Source organism: Panthera leo, chromosome F3 (genome assembly GCF_018350215.1).
Source record: "Panthera leo isolate Ple1 chromosome F3, P.leo_Ple1_pat1.1, whole genome shotgun sequence".
Classification (NCBI taxonomy): Eukaryota; Metazoa; Chordata; class Mammalia; order Carnivora; family Felidae; genus Panthera; species Panthera leo.
The window spans coordinates 22,895,301-22,911,715 of NC_056696.1; the positions used below are offsets into that span (position 1 = coordinate 22,895,301).

The 16,415-nt window shown below is 35.3% G+C and overlaps 1 protein-coding gene across 1 annotated transcript in view; it reads right to left on the reverse strand.

The window, feature by feature from the left end:
* Positions 1-16,415, reverse strand: part of HMCN1 (hemicentin 1) — a 465,407-nt gene that overhangs the window by 258,849 nt on the left and 190,143 nt on the right. Inside the window, exon 11 of the mRNA XM_042924627.1 lies at positions 12,508-12,783. Within this exon, the coding sequence (XP_042780561.1) occupies positions 12,508-12,783 (276 nt within the window). The remainder of the gene's footprint in view (positions 1-12,507; positions 12,784-16,415) is intronic.

The following is a 16,415-nucleotide window of genomic DNA, read 5'->3' on the forward strand; positions in this document are numbered from 1 at the left end:
CCCTTGAACCCAGTTCGTGGGTTCAAGGTTCTGTGCTAACAGCTGGAAGCCTGGAGCCTGCTTTGAATTCTGTGTTTCCCTCTCTCTCTCTGCCCCTCCCCTGTTCGTGCTCTGTCTCTTTCCCTCTCAAAAATAAACATTAAAAAAAATTTTAAAGCAATCTTGGGGAAAATCCACCTAATTATACTATGAATTAAAGTGAGGGAACAAAATTTGAAGGAAGTCCAAGAAAAGAGGATTTTAGTAGTTTAGGTTTGTGACATCCAAAGGGGATGACATGCAAAGTTACCAGGGAAATAAGGAAGGGAGTGATTTGAGAGACACTGACAAACTGAACTAACTATGCGTAGGGAAAGTGGGAAGCACCTGGGCCTAAACATATCATTATACCTGGGATAATTCCATCTGAACTCTAAATTTCACATTAGCTCATTCACACTGATCCCTATTAGCATTGCCAAGCATCCACTGATTCCAGCATTGGCCCACAGAAAATATGTCCCAATACATCTATAAATAAAAAGAGAATTGGAAATTCAATTTTAAAAATTGATACACTGTGTTTGTGTGGTCTGAGGAAGGAGCACACAAAGTGAAAGCGAGAAAGAGGAGGGCATGATTCCTTGAAATAGATCCCAAGTGCCCGGACTCCTGGTCTAGTGCTTTCATTACTCCAGGAAGCAATGAGATTCACAGAATCAGGCAAGAAAGGATTTTTATCTCAGCAACTTTCAGTTTAAGAAGCAGGGTTATAAAGTTCTAGAAGCTTTCCTTAGCCTCCTCCAAAGGGTATGTGTCCAAAAGTCACCTAGTGAAGCAACCAATTGTAAATTGTTGTTTAAAAAGGCATTGAATTACATTTTGGTAAAAAAAAAAAATGTATTTTCAGGGCTGTCAATTAATCCCTGTGATGGAAGATTTCCAAGCTTTTAAGTGTTCCTAGTGATAATTTCATGTAATGAGGAATTAAGACTCTGATGAGAAGATACTCCATTAAGTAGTTTTCAGTATTAAGTTTCTGTTTTTTACTTGAGTTCTCACAATAAAATCTAAATAAATATCCTTATTTTGGAGATAGTTAAAAACCTACATTCAGCCTAACCACTTAATTGATTCGTATATTTGAAAACATAATAGAACATATTTATAACTGCTCCCCAAACACTTTTCTTCATTGTGGATGATACATTGAATGATCTAACATCAAGCAATGCTAGATGAGAAATTGGAAAATAATTAGTATTTAATTACTGAACGTAATTTCTATTGAATTGTACAGACTGTAAAATGTATTTTACAGAGTCTCTGACTCTTCTAAATATCTGTGTTTCCTGTTGAAAAAGCTAACTTCAAAAAGTTACATAATGACTGTCATTGAGCCTGCTGAGAATTGTAATTAGTAGTTATGTCCTATCCCAACAGATGTGTACCTAGTGATTTAGCTCAATCAGTGTATTTAAAACATACTGACATTGTTTGAAAATGCATTACTTCCGCTTCTGATTAGGGAGGTAACTCCAGCTAGTTCTAGTGGTAACCAACTTTTAAGTATGAAGCTTGCACAATGAGTAACAGAATTTCACTAAGAGTGATTTACAATAGACAGATGTGCTTGTTCATTTAAATTTTCCTTAATTTTCAAATGAGTAGAAATGTTAATGGAATACATTTTCACATCTTTTAAGTTTTTCCATGCCTACTAGAAAGTTCCCATAAAAATGGCCAGGGATTCCTTCCAAAGAGCGAGAGCACAGGATGAAAACTAAAAGCCAACGAATCAGCCAAACAAAAACAGAAATCAACTGCCTGAACAAAGAGGCAAAGGCCACTGAAATCCCAAAGATAATGGAATCAAGTGCATATTTCCAAATGATATCTCATCAATGTAAATATGAAGACCTGGCTATAACTTTTCCAAAATGGCAGAATTATTCCTGAATGGCAATAATTCCAATGAATTATGAGAGTCCTTAATATACACAGCAGCTGCAATAAATTTCCAAAGACTTCTGCTCTTGCTATTTCTGCTTTTCTTTTTTCTCTGGAAAATACTACAGTTATGCTATCCAAATCGGTAGCCACTAGCCAAATGTCTATTTAAATTCACATTTAAATTATCTAAAACTAGATCAAATTTCAGAACAAGTTCCTTAAGGAGCATTAGCCATATTTCAAATGCTCAAGTGCCACATACAGTTAGTAGCTACCACACAGAGCATCACAGATATACTTCTATCATTGTAGAAAGTTCTATTAGTGCTGGACTAGAGAGAAGGTCTGTTAAATCTGAGAGGTCATTTATTCATTGATTTACCAGTAGGTGGTGCATTAGCAATAAAACACATAGGCAAGGACTAAATCTTGACAGTTATAGCTGGATTTGCAAAAAATCCCATACCCAAACACCAATATGGTTAGGAAATACAGTTAATAAGAGAAGGGCAATAATTTCAGAGATAGGCAGTGATAAATTTAGGCTAAATTCTATTTAGTAAAAAAATACTAATGGCAAAACACATGAAGATTTATTAAAAATTTACAATTTTTATTTCCCAATGTAAAATATAAGGATATATATATGTAGCAAATGTTTGCTCCTTTGGTATCTATTTGAATTCCTAGTATAAAATTCCTCATATAAAATTATACTAATTCCTAGTATAAAATTATTTATGCATTAACATTGTTTCCATATAATACTATATTTTTTCTTTCCTTAACATTTCAGGAGCTTCTTTGGGTGATTAGTCAAAACAGATTAAGACAATAAATATGATTGATAAGAAGGTTAGAATTTTTAAAGTCTATTCTTTCTTACTTAGAAAATCTTCAATTAAATGATGACCAGCATTGACTATTGCATTACCTTTTCTTTACTGGGCTCTCTTTATAACAATTTTCCAAAATCACAGAATTTCCAAATAGAAGAAAGTCCATTCTCATTTGACTTGGGGAAAAAAGGGTCAATCATAATTAGCATTATTACTTCATAGCATAGTAGAAAAATACTATTAAAGCTTTACATATATGTACATGTATCTTCTGATTCAGACACAATTATGGCAAGGATATCTTTTGACTATCAAAAGTTGACAATGTAGGGGCGCCTGGGTGGCGCAGTCGGTTAAGCGTCCGACTTCAGCCAGGTCACGATCTCGCGGTCTGTGAGTTCGAGCCCCGCGTCAGGCTCTGGGCTGATGGCTCGGAGCCTGGAGCCTGTTTCCAATTCTGTGTGTCTCCCTCTCTCTCTGCCCCTCCCCCGTTCATGCTCTGTCTCTCTCTGTCCCAAAAATAAAAATAAAAAAAAAAACGTTGAAAAAAAAAAAAAAAATTAAAAAAAAATAAATAAAAAAAAAAAAAAAAAAAAAGTTGACAATGTAATATTATTCAGTGCTAAAAAGAAATGAGCTATCAAGCTATGAAAAAGACATGGAGGAACCTTAAATGCATATTACTAAGTGAAACAAGCTGATCTGAAAAGGATACGTACTGTATGTGTCAAACTGTAAGACATTTTTGAAAAGGCCAAACTATGGAGACAATAAAAAGATAAGTGGTTTTCTAGTGGTTGGGAGGGTGAAAAGGAGAGATGAATAGAGCACAGAGGTTTTTAACAGCAGTGCCAATAAACACTCTGCATGGTACTATAATGATGGATAAATACCATTATAAATTGGTCCAGACCCACGGAATGTACAATGTCAAGAGTAAACCCTAATGTAAACTACAGACTCTGGGTGATTATGAAGTGTCAGTGCAAGTTCATCAATCCTAACAAATGTACCACTCTGGTGGGGGATGGTGATAATGGCAGAGGGCAGAGAGTATATGAACCATCTCTGTAACTTCCTCTCAGTTTTGCTGTGAACCTAAAACTACTCTAAAATAATAGGGATTTTTTTTTTCAAAAAAAGGGTTATGGTACTCAAAAAAGGATAATTTTATAAAGTATGCAACACTTATAGGATCAAAAGTACATAAAAGTAGATCTACATAGCACTTCTAGCAGGAAAGACTTAAAAATCTGGCAGTTACTTTATGTTGCTAGACAAATTCATTTGTTACCTTCGTTATCTTATCAGGGAAGTGACCCACAATGTGATTGCAAAAACACTTAGCCTTGCAGTCCAATCTGAGGTTCAGAACCTCCCATCCTTCCAGTTGTCACTTCCTGACTCCCACACTCTCCTTCCCCAACTTCATCATGACCCAAACTCCTCTGACTCTTCTGATTTATTCCAATCTATCAGACGATGCCTTTAACCTTCTCTTCTTTCTTTATGCAGCCTAAACTCCACAGAGCTATCACTGCAACCACTTTTTCTCCCCCGGGTACCTTGTTTTTATTGTTTGCTGAGCCAACATCACAAAGTCACAAACCTGAATGATTTTTCCACTTGTATATGAAAAGGATCCTGAAAACGGCAGGAAAAAGAAAATCACACCATCCTAGGGACAGATCTCCCTCTTCAGCTGGACCCTCTACTCTCAGCATGCCCACACTGCTGTGTCTTCATTCTTCTGTGACTTTACACATGTAATTTTCTCCATCTAGAAAGGCTTTCCTGATTTCTACCTGGGTAATGCTGACTTATATTCCAGTGGATACCTCAGGTACCATCTCCTGTGTGAAGCCTTTCTCAACATTCACTCATCACTAAGAATTAAAGACTCCTAGGTATAATACCCTGGTGAAATTCTTACCACACTGTGTTATAAATATTCATTTAATTTACTTATTCCCTTTCTTATATTATAAACTTATTGAGGGGAAGGATGCTGTTCTATCTTCATTTATACCCTCAGCAAAGAGCACAATATCTGACACTTAAAGTTTTGGTGAATACATGAAGGAAGGAAGGAAGGAAGGAAGGAAGGAAGGAAGGAAGGAAGGAAGGAAGGAATAATGAATATATAAACAAATAAGACACCAGCCCTGATCTTTGGCAGACCTGTGTTTTTAGTCAAGACACTTCATGTGTTTCAGTATTTGTTTTAGTACTATGAAAAAGTATACTGATAACAGTATTATTCAGATAGTGCTGTAGGAAACAGCATAAATGAAGATTCTATCATTTATCATTTAAATATCATTTAAAATGATTATCAGTTTAGCACTATCAATAACCAAATTCTCCTAATGTATACCTTTCTGCAGATCCAGCAATAAGTACTAAGAATTAATTCAACTTTTATTCATAATAGTCAAATATCATATCCCTTTCCTCATAAATAAAAATAGTAAGTTACTATGTTTTTTCCTGTATTACAAATATCTAATCTGTAGGAACAGAATTTATTTTTAATTGGATAATGAATTTATAAAATAATAAACATTAATCAATGTTCAGAAAGAATATAACTCAAATAATTTTTTAGTACATCTTATGATGGAAATATTTTTCGGACTTGCCTTACCTAAACACTCTATTCTGTTTTTTTTTTTAATTCCCCAATTAACATTTATTAACCACTCTCCACATCCCAGGCACTGTACTAAATGAATATACTCTAGCTCATTTTCTTTACTGTCCAATACCATCTAACATTATCCTAACATTTCTCTTCACGGTCTCTGGGCCCCTGAAAAATTTCTCTTGGACTAAAAGATAAATAAAAATTTTAAAAAAAGGAAATATGAACTCTACTTCTCATTCAGACTTCCCACAGACAGGATGCAACACTATGCACTAAATATTGTGTCAGGCACTAAAGACACCAAACTGAAGAAAATTGGACCCTGCCGTCATGGAACTTACGGTTTAATCGTCTTACATTCTCTCTGTGTGCTTGTTTTGGAGCATATTTATGGTTGTTTCTCTCCCCTGACCTGCTCCTTAGCTACTCTACCAGAACTTGGGTCAAAAGATTTACCAAACTGTTGTGATCTACCTGGCCTACTGTATAAGGCACCAGTGAAGGAAGGAGCAACGGAGGGATAGGGAATTAAAATCAAGCAGTGATTTCTCTAAATCATCGTTACACACAATGCTGGAGATTTCCAGAGATTCTTAACCTATGCCACAGAAACCTGAGGACATCTGTAACTTTCCTATTGAAAAAAATTTAGGGGGGTACATGGGTAGCTTAGTTGGTTAAGCATCCCACTCTTGATCTCAGCTCAGGTGTTGATCTCAGGGTAATGAGTTTAAGCCCCATGTGGGGCTCCACATTGAGCATGGAGCCTACTTTTAAAAAAATTCACTGCTCTCACTTTTCTGTCCATACCCAAGAACCATTTATTTATATTATCTTTTTACACTTTCCTCTACCTGCCGGAACTTAAGGCCTGCTAATAGCCTGTGTAGGCATTTCTGTATTCAATGCAGAACAATGGAAAGACCCAGTTTAGATCTGGGCTGTGTCACTTGCTGGCTTTGTAACCTAGGGCAAGCCACTAGGGATTACATAACCCCATCCTAAGTCAAGGAAGATGTATAATTTTATTGAGTAGAATTGCATTTTGTTATAAACAGAAGCTTGCCTGAAACCATGGAGTCATTAGAATACATTCATCAGGGGCACCTGGGTGGCGCAGTCGGTTAAGCATCCGACTTCAGCCAGGTCACGATCTCGCGGTCTGTGAGTTCGAGCCCCGCGTCAGGCTCTGGGCTGATGGCTCGGAGCCTGGAGCCTGTTTCTGATTCTGTGTCTCCCTCTCTCTCTGCCCCTCCCCCGTTCATGCTCTGTCTCTCTCTGTCCCAAAAATAAATAAAAAACGTTGAAAAAAAAATTACAAAAAAAAAAAAAAGAATACATTCATCAGATAAAGAAAGTGAACATTAAACTTTTCTCTTCATAAAGTTTACAGTCACCATAGAAAGAACCAGGAAAGCAAATATTTCTATGGGAAACTGCATTTTCCTTGGATATCAGTGCAGTGAATATCTGAATCAAAACTTCACTAGATTATTTTCCTTCAAACCTAAAGGCCTCCAACTTACTCCTTATTAGATCCATAGTACAGAAGGCAACAAAAGCCAGTATCTTAACAGAGCATGTTATTCATTTGTGCTGATTCATACTGGGACATCAAACAACCAAGGAAATGAATACAATTAACTTTTGACAGCAAGTAATGATTTGAGGTTTTCATTTTAAGTGTGTGGTTTCATCTTATCTAAATGAAATCCACAAAGATGCACTAGTATTTAAAACATACATATACATGTCTCAGATCAACTTCCAACAACAGAAGGCTTAACTAGCAAGACTTTAGTGTATCAAAATGTCTAAGAAAAGAGAAAAGCAAATAAAAAGCAGTTTTCATCATTCAATCATGGATATCGCATTCTATAAATCACAATTTATTTCTGTGAAAATCTTGCAAAGGGAAAAATTGAAGAGATTGTCATGGCTCTGTTACTGGGTTATTCAGTATAAGAAAACCTAACTTATCAACTGAAATTCTGCATTTATTTTTTTTGCTTGACCTTACTTTGTTGCAGAAAGGATTTAAAATGCTTATTCTATAATATAGTCCTAAAAAATTCCAGATCCTTAAGCTTTCAAGTATGAATTTTTGTACTGATAAAAGTTCTAATCTGACACTTTTGAGAGGCACTATTTCTTAATTTATTTTATTTATTCCTTATTTTTACATTACCTCTTATTAACTTTCTTAATTATACCTTAATTATTTTAAATATAAAAGTGATAACACAAATTTATGGAATATTTAGCAAAGAAAGAAAACACATTACCCATACATAATTCAATCTCCCAATAAAATTAATATGAGCACTTTCAAAAAAATTTAAAGCCTATTTACACAAAGTTTTTAAATAATGCATTCCTATTAAACACTTTTTTTTAAGTACATAAAAGTATAAATAAGAAGGTCACTTATAGTTCCACTGTCCCCAAACAAGCAATGGTCAATCTCATATTCACATTTTTGTCTATATCAATCTAACTGGGTTTCCCCCCGACCCTTTCCCGTCATAACTGTGGGTGGCTTCAATTTGTTTGTTTATATGTTTGACTAGCCGGATTTCTGAGTCTTATAAGCCCTGCTTGAGGAAATCCCCTTTTGGAAGAATTTCCTGTATCTAATTATACCATTTTCCCCACAGTGAGGAATTCTCATAATGAAGGAAGCATATCAACCTATTCACATTCTCTCATGCTCATTATGTGACTGATTCAAACAACCACAGTTTCTACGATCAGTGTTTCTTCTCAAGGCTCTTCTGGTAGAATGATAATGAGCCTAATGTCACTAAGGGAAATGAGAATGATGGAAAAGAGCCACTAGGACACTTGCTTCTGCCAAGGCTGGACTCAAAATTCCACGATACTGCCAAAACTGAGGTCTTTGAAGTGTCCATGGTCTAAGGAAGAGTTAAAGTCCCACTGGGAACATTGGAATGGCTTATTCTAGGATGGGGAAAAGAATAATCTGATTTTATCTGCTTTTCTGCTTCTCCCTTAGAGAGTAAAGAATATCTTCCCAAATGAGAGAACATATTCAGACCCTAAGAACCAAACTATGACAAACAGTCATTGCAATTATTTTCTAGCCTTTAGCACATCTGAGAAGTCTGACACCAGTCTGATTTTATCCCTCCATTTACAACATATTGGGTCAGTCTGAATGTATGCTTGTGGAGTTTTTTCCCTTGTACTAATAATTTCAAATTTCAGCCAGGATGTGTCTAGATGAAATTCTCTCTTCATTGACCTCGCTTGATTTGCTTACCCAGGACAATTTTTTTTTCTTCTCTAGGATAATTTTCTTCAATTATATCTTTTTCTATTTCTTTAGTGTCACTTGTCTTTGTTATATAAATATATATGCTATATACCTACATAGCTTTAAGTTCCAAGTTCCAGTCTCTGTTTTTTATTTCTACTTGAAAAACAACAACATATTACTCATAGTTTTTTTCCTCAACATTCTGAAAGAACTTCTCAAGTTTGTGCACCACATCCCTGATTTTATTTTTATGTAGTGTAAATTCTGTTTTTTAGTGTCTCTGATTCAAATTTGCATTATAATATTGCATTTTAACATCAAATCCTTTCTTATTTCTTCCATCACACTTGTTGTTGATCTTTCACATCAGCTACTTCTTCTTCTATCATTCTATACTACTGCTCAAAGGAGGATAGGTCTTTTATAAAGACATTGGTGACACTAAACATTTTTTTCCCAGTCTCTAGAATGAACTGCTTTCAAAAGCATCCATTTCTTTCAACGCTATCCCCCCTTGTTGTGTTCCTCAGTATTTTTTCCTTAGGTCCAATGCTTTATTTTTTTTCCTATTTTGTTTCGACAATTTTCTGTTTATTCACACTCAAATCAGGTGACATCAAATCCAGACCCAGTGTCTGTCAACAAAGTGTTTTTTTTTGGGGGGGGATGTATTGATGTTTATTTAGGCATTAAAAATATCATCCTGTACAAAAATCACTTAAAAATCACTTAAAAGACATCAAAACAGGAAGGGAGGGCTGTGTTGCAACTTATCCTAGAAAAATAGCAGAAAATGGTATACATTAAGATATTGAGATCACATTTTATAAGCAATACCAAATACCCCAAAAGTAGTTTCCATACATTTAATGTAAGTGCTAATTTTGGTAGATTATTTTATTACCAAAACACACAACTATTTCTACCTAAGATACACATCAAATACTTAAAAATAGTGTATAACTCTTTTTTACATAGAGGAAAGCTGAAAATAATATTGCCCAGTGATGATGCCTCACACTGCTACAAACTTCTTATTTTTCTGAATAGTGTATCCAAATTATATTAGTAGCAGTATAAAAATAGGTAATTTTTCTTGCCAGATCATACTCTAATTATCTTCTATAATATATAAATAATATTCTTTGTAAAAGTTAAGGTAATGATTTGCCATTTGTATCAATAAGACAGAAATATAATGACCAAAGTGTCAGAATAGTGTGTACACATTCAGGTATTTCAGTTCCAAAGAGTTTTGGAAAGTGTTTGGATGGACCTAGCTTATTTGGCTACTGTTGTTCTAGTTGAACTGCCTTTGCAGTTCAGACTAACTAACTGAGTTAGTCTGATGTCTAACTAACTAACTGAGTTAGTCTGATGTGCACAGCTCCTTGCCCGATTCTCATCTATGATGCTTTCCTGGCTGAGACTGGGATGCTGCCCTCTGCTACCATCTGTCTCTAAAATTGCTAGTTGACACCCCTATCAATGTTTCTCATTTCCAAATATTTTCATTTGGAGAGAAACATATATCCTAGGTTACAGTTCTCTACGAGAGTCCAGGTTGCTTGTCTACTTCCAGTTCTACTGTTTTCCTTACTGGATGGTTATCGCTATCAATATGTGTGAGGCAATACCATTATGGCTTCCTAAAGAGTAACATTCTCTTTTTCAGAAAGTATGAAACAGAAGGACAAAGATGCATCCACTCAGCTTTCATGTGAACATAAAAAAGATGCACCATTGATTGAGATTTTCATTATACTGACCTTAAAATATAATGATTACATATGCATACTTACATATACATATGTATATAAATAAAAATCTTTATTACATATATTTATAAATATATATTTATTATAAATAAATCTTTATTATGTATGTGTGTGTATATATATGTCTGTGTGGTATATATATATATATATATATAAACTGTGTATACACACACACACAGACATATATATAAAATTCATCCCCAAATTTTTACTACTGTTAATTGCCACTGGGTTTTGGTATTCTTTAGTTTTGTCTTTTTGAGGTCCTTATTGATATTTTACTGTTACATGAGGAGAGATTGCTGCAGCCACAGATATGCGATTTTAAACCAGAAAATTTGTGCCTGGGACAATTCTTTATCCATGGAAGTTTGAGAATCACTGGTGTAATCAACTAAATAGGATGCTAATACATTGAAAAGTTAACCTGAGGAAACTAGGAAGGTTCTGATTTTAGTTTACAATCCTATTCTAAGGGACTTCAAGTGAAGAACCAAGATCAAATTTTCCAAAGTCCATTAGCGTTTTGGTCTATCCGAAACAATCAGTTTAGTAAAGAACAGTTTCAAAATTCTGGTTACTCAGGTTACCACTTGGATTGACTCAAATGATCTAGGCTGTCTACCATGTGGAAATGCAGTGAACCATCTACAAAAGCAATGTTTCCCTAGAGGTTTCACCAGATCCACTAACAAAAGAGATGTACATTCAGACTATAGAACAGGTCTTAAATACCAGCGAGAAAACTAGAATCAGATGACCAATTTGCTAATTCTCATAGTAGTTTTACTTTTCTGCTTCTAATAACACTCTAAGCGCTAGCCTTGAGTCTCAATGGTCATTTTCTTAGATAATCTTGTTAAAAACATCATCTGAGAGTGTTACTTCAGGCATGTCAAAAAGTTGTTTCTGATGTCATAACCAGATAGCCAGACACAATCCTGATGCAATCAGTCTCCCACATCGAGGATTTGAAATGAAATATTCTGTTGAGGTGGTAACTAAATCTTTCAGCTTAACAGTGTAAAACTGGCAATAGTAATTTGCTCATTACATTAAGGCTCTCAGCTGGTACAGACGTTTAGAAGCTAAATATGATTCTATTGAAAGAGATTCATTGGAACAGATTCTGACCTTCATTTGATTGTCCTGAATGATATATATATATATATAGTTCGTAGCCATTAAACCACATTGTTAACACACTGTTTTCAGCTACCTAACATTTCGTCTCTAAAGGCATAATTAAAGATTGGCTTACCCTTAGTTTATTATCTTGTGTGTATAAGATAAATAAGATAAAAACAACTCTGCTAATATTTAATAAAATTTCACCAAGATGAGAAACATCTTAAACCTTACTTTAAAAAGATATAAGCAAATTAGTTACATCGGAAATAATGTAATACTCAACTCGGGAAAGACTTTTTTTTTTTTTTTTAATTTTTTTTTAACGTTCATTTATTTTTGAGAGAGAGACAGAGCATGAACAGGGGAGGAGCAGAGAGAGAGGGAGACACAGAATCTGAAACAGGCTCCAGGCTCTGAGCTGTCAACACAGAGCCTGACGCGGGGCTCGAACTCACAGACCGTGAGATCATGACCTGAGACGAAGTCGGACGCTTCACCGACCAAGCCACCCAGGCGCCCCAAGACTTTTAACCAATCATTACAACAATTAGAATTTTTAAGTCCACATGATAGACTTGTGAATTTAAAACTATTAAATCATCCAGAGACAATTTCTATTTACATTTTCTTAAAATAAAGGTCTCCAACTCTAGGACTGGTTGGTTGTGTTTGTCTTAAAACATCACCTATTTGTTAGTGATGTTTTAGTTTCCAGTTTGGTCAGCTTTAGGCCACATAAGATCCATAAGGGCTCTATCATTCAAAATAGTAATTGTTTGGGTAGATATTGTTATTGTCATAGCCAACCTAAGGGAATAGAGAAACCAAACTTAAGGGAATAGAGATCAAATGAAGAAGAGAGAAAGGCACTGTAACTCTGAAGTTATCATACACACATACCTTGCACCGTGAGGAAAACCGAAGCAGCTGATGATCCTCCTTCATTGGAGACTACACAATGATACTCCCCAGCATCACTGAACTTCACACTCCTTAGCTCCAATGAGAGGTTGGCCAGGATCCTCATCCTTGCTGGGTCTGCCAGGCTGACATCTCTGTCATTCCTCTGCCAGGTTACATTGTAATCCACCGCGCTGATGACGAGACATGTCAAAACTGCTCTTTCTCCAGGAGTGACTGTGACATTATCAGGCACTTGGATGACTGGAGGGGGCTCTGGGTGAAACGAAAAGATTCAAATCAAGAGACCTAATAGCCAGTTTGCTCCCTTATAGATGTAGTTTAAAAATGTAATGAGTGTATATTGAGAACCTGGTAGGGAAGATGCAGAAGACAGCTTATTAATTAGTATATATGTCTTTGACCCCAAGAAAATTATCTAGTTAAAAGATACTTTAAAAAAGTAGTACGTGTTCTAAAAAAAAAAATTGACCACCTGATTTTTATCACATTTGCCAAACACTGTGGTTTTAGATGTTATGTCTTCAATGGGAAGATTTGAATGTTCTCTAATTGGAAACACCGTAGTGTAAAAGTGAATAATAGCACAGGCACTTGTAGCCTGAAGACACCATGCACAGGATATGCTTTTAGTGCCTTTAATCCTCAATGTAAAAAAAAAAAAAAGAAAAAGAAAAGAAAAGAAAAGAAAAGAAAGAAAAGAAAGAAAAGAAAAGAAAGAAAAAAGAAAAGAAAAGAAAAGAAAAGTAGTGCTTGTTCACACACCAAAGCATACCCAAGTTTAAATTTGTAAATTATAGATGTGAGAATCAAAAAGCCTTGGCAAAAGGATATCACTAGACTAATTTAGGGATTGGGGAATGAGGCAAATTTTTGAGTTTTGAAGAAGGTAGCATTTATGGATTTTTTTTAAATTTAAAAATGCTCATTTGGTGTTTTAGAGAAAAGAGGACACAAAGTATGGTAGATGATAGTATACTAAATATGATAATATTGGGTTCAAAGGGCTACAATCTCATTAAGAAGACAGTGCAACAGCAGAGTATGACAAATGTTCCCCCAAAGGAACAAGGGATGTTTTGACTGCAGGACAAGTTAAGAGTAGGCATAGGCCTTTAATAAAATTGTACACATGAAACCATGCACACAAAAGGTATTGAATAAGTCATGCACATTTCAAATGCCGTCAAAAATAACTTACTAATTAGATATTTAGCCAACATTCTAGAGAGAATTATATTACTCTAGTTAGGTTTGAGAATAAATACAAATGCCCCCCTAAAACATGTTCTGCCCAAATGCTTTAAAACGATCTGCTGTAACAAGCTATTATTCAGCAATAATACAGCAATAAAACTGCAGTGAGCTATTCCAGCTGGAAACCCATGTGCCTGTTTAGTTTAAATATGAAAGAGTATTAGATATTCAAGATCAAATTTTATTCTTATTTATTTAAAACCATATATAAGTGCAGATGAATCATAAGCCTGGAAAAAAAAACCTGGAAATAATATGCCAAATAATATGCCACTATATGCACCATACCACCATAGTGGTAATCTCTGAGGGACAGAAATGTGTATATTTTTCATATTTTCCTTTATATTTATCCTGCTTTCCAAACATTTAGAAGAGTAGATCCTATTTTAAATTATCTTTTAAAAAACAAAATTTTATCATTCTGCTATGTTCTTAAAATCTCTTAAGAAAATGGTTGATGAATCATGTGGAAAGAGGACACGACAAAGTTAGAAAGCTCTGGAGTCTGGCTAGGCTCGACAGAATATACGAGAAACTTTGTTAAATGTGAATTTCAGATAAACATCAAATAATATTCTCATGTACATATGTCTCATGAAACATTTCAGACATACTTATATGAGATTCAAATTTAATTGGGCACTCTATGTTTTTACGTACTGAATCTGTCAACCATAGTCTGCCTAGTTCTCTCTGACTGACCTTAGATAAGTCAATTTATCCACAGGGTTTGCTTCCCTGTCTGAAAAATGAGATAATCAAATTAGGTTATCTCAAAGACCCTTTCTAGTTCTAATGTTCTATGACTCTCATATCCAAGATGGTATAGACCATCAAAGACCTGAAAGTCATCATAAATACATGTGTTCACATTCTATCGAGATCTTTATGAAGGCCACATGATGTTTGTATGGTTTTCTTTTTTGTTCTTTTGACACAAACTTCCTCAACTAAACTAGGTATTTTTTGAGATTTTTAGAAAATGGAAAATTGTACATTAGGCATGTAGGGAATGCTGGGCACATGCCCAGAGTCCTCTTAAGGATATAGGTACTCATTTCCCTGGCTGCTATGCTTCTTGGTTATATACAGCTCATAGCCAAGGGAGCTAACATGCTCAGGGTAAATCCCCCCTTTCCAGGGCACCCATCATTTAGGACCACTTAATGAGGAAACAAATCGAGGCTCTCTTGCCTTGATTCAGGGCCATGACAGCTCCAGAATTCCCTGTGGGATCCGGTAAGGCCCTAGCAGTGACTATATCACAATTTAAATTCTTCCACTTCTGTTACTCCCTTACCAGTGCATTTTCCTAGAAATAACCTTCTTGTATACAAACCCCACCTCAGAGTCTAATCCCTTTTCAAGCATAAATTGAAATATGTAAAATGCTAACTTTCTAATAATATATGGGAACAGATAAGGTTTGAAAGAATGACATACAATATCATTGCTGCCTAAATAACTAGAGATAATAAATAGTGTATATACTTAAATATTTATGTACGCATAAATAAATTTGTGTGGTTGGGGGAAATGATGAGGGAGAATGACAACAGTGTGCAAAGGAGGCCAAGATAATAGACTGCCAGAAATAGCCTGGTCCTAGAAGTTTGAGGGACAGCCCTTCCTAAGTAAAAGAATGACTAAGGCTAGAATTAGGGAACCAGAGATGCAACCTCAGAACCTCATAACTGAGAGAAGAATGACAAGTATAGGCCTTATGACATTAGGTAAAGATCACTGAACAGGGAGTCAGGAGGCCAGGAACCTTCTTCTCATCCCTATAATCATAATGGGTCATCGCCTGCTCCAGGCCTAAGTTTCTTTAGCTACAGAATGACAAGGTGGCACAAGATTATTTCCAAGCCCTTATCCTGTTCTAATACAATATCCTGTAATTATAAATTAAGATTGTCTGTCACTGACATGCCCCTGACAAGTTTTCTGTATTCCCGGTATTTTATGTAAACCCAGAATTTTAGTACTCTGTGCGTGTACTCCCTCAGGGGAGGGCATTGTGTTAAGAAAGAAATTCAGTAAATAAAATTAATGTAACTTTGTAACCGTACTAAATTAGCAATTATTCCTTGAAAAGAGTTTTTCATGTTTCTGTAACTCTACTCGTTTGTTTCTGTATGTTTATATGTAATAAAAGAAGTACAATGCTTTTTATACCCATTTTGCATCTAAAACATTCAATAATCAACATTTTTCATGAACTAAAAATCCTTACACACGTCAGCTAGAAGAAAATGCTGGAATAAAAAATTAGGGTAACATATTGGTAGAACTTTAGCTTTTCTTCAAACTGTGCTTGGGTGTCCTTTGACTTTACAAAATAAATTCGTGTCCATAGTGACACCAGAACATCACTATCTCAAAATGCCTTGTTTTCCAACACTCCTTTCCAAAATATAAGACCTAACTGTCCTATGAATTTGCACTTGATTCCAGCATGCCTTTAGCTAACTGCTGGGATCTCAGCCCAGGCTACAGGGGATTCAGAAGTGGGTGGAGGTTTGAGGCAACAGTGAGCCTGGCAAGAAATGTCTATTCTTCCAAGTCCAAAGGGGCACTTGCTTGTTATTTCTGCCATTACAGTCACTGCTGTTACCATCAGTGCT